Source organism: Amphiura filiformis, chromosome 19 (genome assembly GCF_039555335.1).
Source record: "Amphiura filiformis chromosome 19, Afil_fr2py, whole genome shotgun sequence".
Lineage (NCBI taxonomy): Eukaryota > Metazoa > Echinodermata > Ophiuroidea > Amphilepidida > Amphiuridae > Amphiura > Amphiura filiformis.
In genome coordinates, this window is record NC_092646.1 from 48,799,128 (window position 1) to 48,808,517 (window position 9,390).

Genomic DNA, 9,390 nt, shown 5'->3' on the forward strand with positions numbered 1-9,390 from the left:
TGACCTTCAATCATAAAAATAATGTCAGAAATTGATTCCTTGTATGCAAAAACCTATAGAATGATGTATTACACATGAATATTGAGTGAAAACTAAAATTTAAAATTTTCAAAATGGCCGCCGGCGGCCATCTTGGATTTCTCGAATTCGCAGCCGCTTTCGCAAAAGCACCTCTGTGATTCGTTAACCTCAAAGGTCCAATAACCCAAATCAAGTGTCAAAATCTCTGCCCTATCCGGTGTAGGCCGGGTTCTAGCTAGGGCCTGGACTATATAGTGTAATATAGATATATGGACTGGACGTGGCAGCCTTCATACATTCTAATGTGTAATCGATCACCAAGAGCATTCAATTTATTTCAATGAAACACCTATCGTCAGGTGGGTGGTAAAGATGATTGCATCGACAGCTAAAGCCTCCTTATAGTCTTCAGACCCACACAAGCACACATTTGGGATACATCAGTACAATGGTACCACTTTACACATGACTGCCCTTACACATGACTGTAGTGTGGTCACTTATTGATACTCGCCTGTTGTGTAGAGCGTTAATATGATGCCGGATCAGTGATCAATTTAATGGCGGAACCCTTTATTCGAAACAATGGTACCACTTTTATGAATAGCCTGTCGCAACTTCTAATCGGCATCAAACGAACAAAAGATTATATAATCTATTGCGACTCTATTTCTATTAAAAGCTCTTTGGTGTAAAGTGCTACCGGTAAACATGAATATGAATTTATAACACAATGGCTAATATAAATAAGAATGCGGCCTCATGCTAATTAGGGAGTGCCTCTTCCTATCAATTATTCCATGGTAGTGCACTACTTACCATGGGCGTCAATCCGGAGGGAGGGGGGGGGGGCAGGGGACGGGTTCCCCACCCTTCGGCAAAATGATCCATTTTTTGTTCTTTTCAGCTATTTTTTGACAATAATTCAGATCGCTTGAATCCCCCGTCCCCATTTTAAGGCGGATTGACGGTAATGCTACTGTAGTGCATTGGACTATTCCATTTTAAATCCACACTACCCCTTTGGAAGGTTTTGGAAATAGCTTCCACAGGGGGAGAATGAATTTCAGATGGAATGAACACTTTAGGCTGCTCCATTTGAAACTCACCCTCCCTCTGTCGAAGATTTTGGGTTTCTCAGATGGTGAATGAATTTGAAATGGGGCTACCTTTTAAAGGCTCATTCCATTTGAAATTCATACTCCCCTGTGGAAGATATTTCCCAAATCTTCCACAGGGGAAGTGTGGATTTTAAATGGAATAACCCATTGCTTACGTCGACCTATACAGCAGATCTTTGGAGGTGACGCGTATGTAGGGCTGTTAAGACCCCCTTTTTCAGCATCGCTGTCACCCAAAGACCCCATATTTTTTTACGAACACATGCTCTGTCACCCGAAGACCTCCTGTTTTTTCATTTGATCTGTCACCCACATATCCTTACAAGTTCAATTTGAACAGCAACTTTCATTTATCACTGATTTTGTTACTTGTTTTGAAAAAATAAAGAATTTTGAAGCCATTTAGAACTAGAAATTCGATTTTCGAGGTTTCTGTGGCGCTGTTTTGGTTCTCACCCAAAGATTCCAAAGCATCGCTGTCACCCAAAGACCCCATATTTTTTTACGAACACGTGCTCTGTCACCCGAAGACCCCCTATTTTTCCATTTGATCTGTCACCCAAAGACCCTTACAAGTTCAATTTGAACAGCAACTTTCATTTATCACTGATTTTGTTACTTATTTTGAAAAAATAAAGAATTTTGAAGCCATTTAGAACTAGAAATTCGATTTTCGAGGTTTCTGTGGCGCTGTTTTGGTTCTCACCCAAAGATTCCATTAAAAAAAAAGTCATGTCCTCACCCAATGACCCCATATTTTTTACATTTTGCTCTCACACCGAATGCCAAAAATCAAGCTCTCACCCAATGACCCCATATTTTTTACATTTTGCTCTCACCGAATTCCCCTTAGAGCGAAAGTGCCAGCCCTATACACCTATATATAGGTGTATATATAATGGATATATCCATTTCAAATTAAAGTGCCCCCCGGATTGTACTGCACATATCTACTGCAGATCTGTGTAATGATGAAGTAGTGCACTGCTCACGTACCTCTACTATAGATCTGTGTATTTACATGATTGACGACGTTAATGCACTGCTTATACGTCTACTGCAGATCTGTGTATTGATGAAGTAGTGCACTGCTTTCGTCTACTGCAGATCTGCATATTGATGAAGTATATAGTGCACAGCTTATTAATATTACGTCTACTGCAGATCTGTATATTGATGAAGTATTACATTGCCTATATCGTACAGCAGATCTGTATATTGATGAAGTAGTACATTGCTCACGTCTACTGTAGATCTGTGTGTTGATGAAGTAGTGCATTGCTTGCATCTACTGAATATCTGTGTATTGATGAAGTAGTGCATAGCTTACATCTACTGCATATCTATATAATGAAGTAGGCCTGTTGCTTACGTCTACTACAGATCTGTGTGTTGATGAAGTAGTGCACTGCTTACGTCTACTACAGATCTGTGTACTCTCTAAATGTAAAAGAGTGAAAAAACGCACTCCCCAAAAGAGTGATTCACTTATAAAACCACTCAAAAATTAGTGAAATGTGTTTTTAAACTTCACAACCACTCAAAAAGAGTGAAAACCACTCTAAAAGAGTGAATTTCAACTCGTTCAAGGAGTTAAGGGCTGGGGTATGAACGTTTGGACAGTATTTATTTTGGGACATTAGAGCACATCAGACATATTGAATTGCATTCTGAATACGAAGAATGTCATTCTGATATTAAATAATTTTGATTTTTTGAAATTCGCAATTTAATACAAATTTTATGGCAAATCATTAAAATTGATATTTTTGATATTTAACAGTACTTGAAGTAAACTTTATAAATCTGATGATTTATACTTAAAGTGTATGTAGGTGGGATGAAAAGCCGACGATCAATTGAAAATTTTGACCTTTCGTATTGAAGATATGGATTTTTTTTCCCAAAACACCAAAAAAAAAAATTAGGTCTTTTTGGGCAAACAATCCATATCTTCAATATGAAAGGTCAAAATTTTCAATTGACTGTCGGCTTTTCCTCCCTGCTACATACACTTTAAGAATATATCATTAGATTTATGTAATTTACTTCGAGGACTGTTATATATCAAAATTTGAAAAATATCAAATTTTTATAATTTGTCATAAAATTTGTATTATATTGTGATTTTAAAAAATGAAAATTATTTGATATCAGAAAGACATGCTTCGTATTCAGAATGCAATTCGATAGGTCTGAGGTGCTCTCATGTCCCACAAAAAATACTGTCGAAACGCAATAAACGCTCATTTTGGATCCCTTAAATGAAGGACAACACATTTTTAGAGTTGTCCTTCATTTAAGATATAGCTGTGTACTCTCAGACATGCATGTAGTAAAAGTACAATAACTTTGTAATTATTCGCGCAAGACATATAAAAGTATACATTTTTATGAAGGCAAGACATCAATGAATCTTAATATAAATATAGATTTGGTGCAAAAACAACAGTTATGAAGAAAATACCCAAAAAGTGAGTTTTTGGCAATATTTGTTCGGTACATCATAACAAAAAAACACTCTTTCCAAAATATTTTATTTTGTTTTTATCTCAATCTTGAGGCTCCATTCCAAAACATTTTTTTAGTTTTTTGATATTGGCCTTATTTTTTGAGATATTGACCATATAAGGCATCAAAATGAACTTTTTAAAATTCACAAACGCCTATTGGCACGAAATGATACCTAAAATCGGAAATATACCAAATATTAAAAAATGGGAAAACCTTTTCTTGAGTCGATCATGCTTCATACGATGATCATATTTGCTTACCTATTGTAGATGCTGTATTAATTGAGTTATCGTGTACCTAAATCGTCATTTTACCGAGAAAATGAACATTGAAATAATGGCCGTTGAAGTTTAAAGTGGTCACATTTTGCACTTTCATCGAATCTCACATGAGAATGCGGCAGTTTTCGTTTTTCTATCTTACATTACATAAACATCGGGTTAATCCACGGCCCCTTGAGAAGTTTGAGCGAAATCCATTCATAACTTGATATTTAAATCGGGGGAAAGAACTTGAAAAACCCACATTTTATCAGCTAAAACGGAGCCATTTGACCACTAGGTTTTTGTGAAATCAGTGCTTCCGTGGTGTTTCCATAAGATGCGCCGCGCATGCAGATAAGCGTCGCGTATGCCTAGCGTATTTGTGCGTTAACAAATTGCGCGATTCGCAACGTGATGCGTTGTTGCGCGCGTGTACCCTGGCTGGTACAACAAAGATTTTCTTTCCTTTTCAATTTCAAACACGAGTGGAATAGTGAAATAAAATCCTTAAAATATTGCAGTTGGAGTTTACAAATCTGGATTTTCATTCCTTGTTTTATAAAAAACATAACAAAGTACAAACATATCAAAAAAACTCAATTTCGCGAAAGAAACAATGTCTATAGTACACAGCCGCGTTAACTCCTTGAAAGAGTTAAAATTCACTCTTTTTTGAGAGGTTCTTAAGTTAAAAAACACATTTCACTCCTTTTTGATTGGTCTTATAAGTGAATCACTTTTTTTGGGAGTGAGTTTTTCACTTTTTTACATTTAGAGAGTATTGGTTAAATATAGGGCATTCACTACTTATGTCTACTGCAGATCTTCGTTGCTTTGGAGATACTAATAACATAGGCCTACATCATATCATTAAATCCTCGTAATAGAGATTAGTGAGACGAATAAAAAACCTTGTTCTACGGCCCGACTGACCCCGATTTTGCGTTTTGAGGAGATTTATCAGCTGTTATTAAAATCACGTCTTATGGGCTTAGTCTTTGTCAAAGGCTATCTCGCGATCAAGGGGGGACTCACTATCGAGGGGGGGGAGTTCGATCCGCGAGTTCGATCTTCACGGCTCGAATTCGCCGCTTCGCAGCTCACCCCCTCGATAGTGAGTCGTCCCCCCCCCCTTGATCGCGAGATAGTCTTTGACAAGGTTTCTGTGAGAGTATGGTACCCAGTAGTTTCTCTCCCTATGGCTAATATTGCATGGTCTGTAGCACACACTATATGGGCTCGGTGACCCAGCTTTGCATCCTATTTTGTGAGACCTGAGAGAACATCAGACACATCAAATTGCATTCTGAATACGAGGAATGCCCTTCTTCTTTAGATTTTCAACACGGGAGGAGGGGGCTGACATATACAAAGTTTGTTGATGATCTGGTACCCGAACCCCCGGAACCAGAAAAATGAACAAAAATATGGACAAAAACTGCAATTTGTCCAGTATCTGATCCACAGTTGGGGCTGAAGGTATCCGAGCCCCGCTTCTGTGGGGAGGGCTTTCTCCCCGGTACCTAACATGATGCAGTCATGTCTACAGTAGAATTCACCACGACCTTTGCAGGATTTAAACCCCATTAAATGCTATTAAACCAAGATAACACTCATTGAAAACAGCAACTGATTAAATCAGATCTTCTCTGGTTAAATCCACACAACACATGTTTCTGATTTACCTGTGAAATGAGCAATGAGCTGGTATTATAGTTTCAGTTGGGTGAACGATTATAAAGCGAACGCTAGGTTACAATTCTGTGTGGGCTTTTGTTTACGAAATGAGAAAATGGTCTGCTTATTGTTAACCAGCGTTCTTGAAAATGAGATAAAAGCATAGTAGTTTGCAGACTATGAGACTTAACACGGTTTGGAAATAATTTCTTCATATTTTTTGGTGTTATCTGTCGTTTACATAACACAAAAGTGCGAATATTTCCAAACACCTAAATTAGCTAAAAATTTAGGACATGTTACAAAACTATATTTTCTAGAATTTCAGAGAATACTTTAAATATTGGCCGGTTATTTTTCACACAGTGACGTTAACTAGGCAATTGCCTATACTTCTAACGTACACTACTTGTGGAGGTCACGCGTCAATTGTGAGAGCTCTGTGTATTGTGTATAGGAAAACGGACAGTAACTGCAGTGTGAGCCCATAGTACATGTATTATATACAACGCTGTGCCAGACATGCCCCTTTTTCCTGCCCCAAATGCTTTGATAAATACAGCCAAAAACCGGTATCAATTGTAAAATGAAGTCTCCGGCAATCACAACATTTTGCCTTATAATTATGTTAGAAAAAAAAGTATCAATCACGAATCACGTGATTTTATTTTAAACTAACTCATATGGCCGTAAGATTAAATTCAAATTCTCGGGCACTGAAATTTTCTGGGGCAATGACGTCCCAGTAATATAATGAAGGCTGACGAAATGTGAGCACAAACAACCATAACGTCATTGCATTAGACAATTTCGGCGCGGGAAATTTGATTATCGCGTGTTGAGATCCGACTGTTTATATCATTCGTTTTTATGGTCAATATGAGTTTGTTTTAAATAAAACCACGTGATCGGGCTTGATAATTATTTTCTAACATATAAGGCATAATGATATGACTGCCGGAGACTTCTTTTAAGGCTTTTATACTACAGTCTAGAGATTGGTACACCTAACTACCAACCATCGGATCTTCTGCTTCCCTGGATCTACAAGCACGTTTACATCTGTTACACGGTCCTGCACAAGCAGGTTTAGCAGTAAGAATTATGTTCACTATAATAACTAAAGCAAATAACGCTGCTACGTCGACCGCGATGATGAATAATAAATCGGCATCTTTTCCATACGTTTTTGCCTCCTTAAACCATGTAGTCTTATTGCGTTCTCCTTCTTCATTCCTTGCTTGGCAATGGATGTTAAGAAGATAGTCCTCCTCTTTAATTCCGTGAATAGTAAATATAAGATCTCTGCCTTTTTCTGTGTCTTTAATTGTGAATAAAAATCTGCTATCTACTGAAGAAGCGCCACCAACGGCTAACAACGTGTCATTAACATACAGTCTGGTTTCTTGGACTGCGGGATTTGATTGTGTGCGACATGTTAAGGTTCCATTAGATCCAACTTTAACCGATTTGTCCGCCGGATAAAAAACGACTGTTGGCTTATGAAGGACTTGCAGCGTGCCCGTAATACACTCACGATGTTTACTTAAAGCGCGGTGCGTCTCACGGCATCTATACCGCACCCCGTCATCTCTGGCATGTGCCCTTCTGAGCAAGTCACTTTTACTCTGTTCTCGTGGTGTCACAGATATCTTTCTTCCATCAAACCATTGCAAGGTTGATGGAGTAATGCCACCTGGGAAAACGACGCAGCTTCCATTTATGTAGTCCCCTTCTCTGAAATTTAACGCATTCAAGCTACATACAGGTCCTTCTGGAGGTGGCGTCGGCTGCAGGACCCGTAACTGTCCTGCGATGGGGTTTATACCCGAATCAGCCAACGTACATGTGTATGACCCAGCATCGGAGAGTTGTAGTTTAGTAATCCTCAAATTGTATTGCCCAGTGTCGTCATCAGAAATGATTGAAAATCTAGCGCGTCTGTAGGTAGTAGCGAAGTCTTCATGTCCTATTAAGTGACCACCTCCACCAGAATCAGGATTGAAGTACCAAAATAAGTTGTAGCTTCCTTTGTTTGTTACGATGCATTCAAGTTCTACGGTGGTGCCTTCAAGAGCTTCGTGTGAGATGAATTGAGTTAACATTGGTGGAATGTCTTGTGACTGCACAATGGTGAAGATTAGACAACATATTGCTGCAACTGATGTACTTAACTGGCTTAAGCTTATTGCATAATGAGATTGGATAAGATTTCTCGCCATGATGGTACTCAGAATATAGCTTGATTGAGTTAGTGCTACCGTTACGTCGACGATACTTATGTTCAAATTCGTCTTCAAGTCGTGTTCATGTTAGACATCAGCAAGTTTAAGTTCAGAAGACGGTGTCCCATTCCATTTCACGGTAACCATTCAACGGTTGTAGTAAGTCTTCAAATTCCATATTGACATAGAGTATAGCAACATCAGAAGGCATAACCTGCAGCGGCTATTACAAAACGAATATGCGTCATTTGAAGCGATTAAGACTCGTTAAAGCTGAAACAATTAATTCTTAAAAGCATCCTTAATGAAATCCATTTGCTATATAGCTAGTCCAGATCATTAGTATTGCTATCTACCATTGCCACGCTATGATATGAAGCAACGTAAATTAGGCCCTATACTATAACTAGTGATCAGTGGAGCTGATAATCAATTATTCGATCCTCTAGGTCATCACAATACAACGGCGTACCTGTGCAAACAAGACATGTGTGGAACTCCACAGGTTGCACCAACTGCACGGTATAGTCTGCTGATATTGGCACCGCCTTACACTCGCTTAGTAATCACTTTTACTCTTTGAAGGGGTTTGTTTTAATCGTGAACCAATACTGGACATGTTTTTACTTATTTTAATACATATTCGTCCGAAACTAATTATCAGTATCAATTATATATTTCTTTTTTTTTTTTCATGGTTACGAAGGTCATGAATTTTGTTTAATTTTTTTACTGCATCAGACAAACTGATCAAAAATATTTAATACTCATTCACCCACACGGTTAAATCCACAAGGAAATCGGGAGTATCTATCCTCGATACTTATTGAAAGTTGAACTTTTGTCTGCTTTAGTGAGTTTAATGAATAGCTTTAGAATGATTCAGTTAGTGAACTGTGAGCGTGTGCAGTGAAGGTAATTTAATGAAATCTAAACTTCGCCTTAATTTGAAGGCATGTATAGCGCCATCCAAATTTACACAAAAATGTGAGTGAAATGTTGACATTTTGATCCAGGGGACGGCAGTTTGTAGCCACTTGTATAAGTGTAACTCAGTCCCGCTCTTTGTGGCAACATAATTGGCAAATTGTAGTCGGGTGGGGTTATACAAATGACCATACGGGGATGTGAAGCAAACATGGGTTGCAGTTTTTGGTATATATTTTCAAAATGTTCCCAATTTCTTTTCTTCTGAAAATAGCCACACTTTGGCCTCACTGTAGGCCTATAACCAAAATGTCTGGAAATATCCAAAAATTTGGGGAAAAGCTGTTAAACTTGACCGAAAATTTGTGGTAGGTCCACTTGCAAATTACAGCGCACACCCCTACCCAAATTTAACGTTTTTAGTACCGCCACCCCTCCCCCCCTTAAAAATGTTGTACAAGTACTTTAAGGGTACACGACGTATTGTTGGTCGAAGCAGCCCAAAACAAAATCATTATTTAAATCAATATATTATTGAAAAATAACATAATAATTATACTTTGAAAAATTGCTTGAATTATTGTTGTTGATGAGTTACAACATAACTCATGAGTTACAACATAACTCAAGAACCACAGGACC

At 38.1% G+C, this 9,390-nt stretch overlaps 1 protein-coding gene across 1 annotated transcript; it reads right to left on the minus strand.

Annotated features, from left to right (window-relative positions):
- Window positions 1-6,581: 6,581 nt before the first annotated feature.
- Window positions 6,582-8,187, minus strand: LOC140141415 (limbic system-associated membrane protein-like). Its single transcript, XM_072163263.1, has one exon. It carries the CDS (start codon window positions 7,816-7,818, stop codon window positions 6,604-6,606), a length of 1,215 nt encoding a protein of 404 aa, XP_072019364.1. The 5' UTR covers window positions 7,819-8,187; the 3' UTR covers window positions 6,582-6,603.
- Window positions 8,188-9,390: the final 1,203 nt, after the last annotated feature.

Excerpts from the sequence above, each read along its gene's own strand:
- LOC140141415 (XM_072163263.1), bottom strand. The coding sequence starts at position 7,818 with ATGGCGAGAAATCTTATCCAATCTCATTATGCAATAAGCTTAAGCCAG.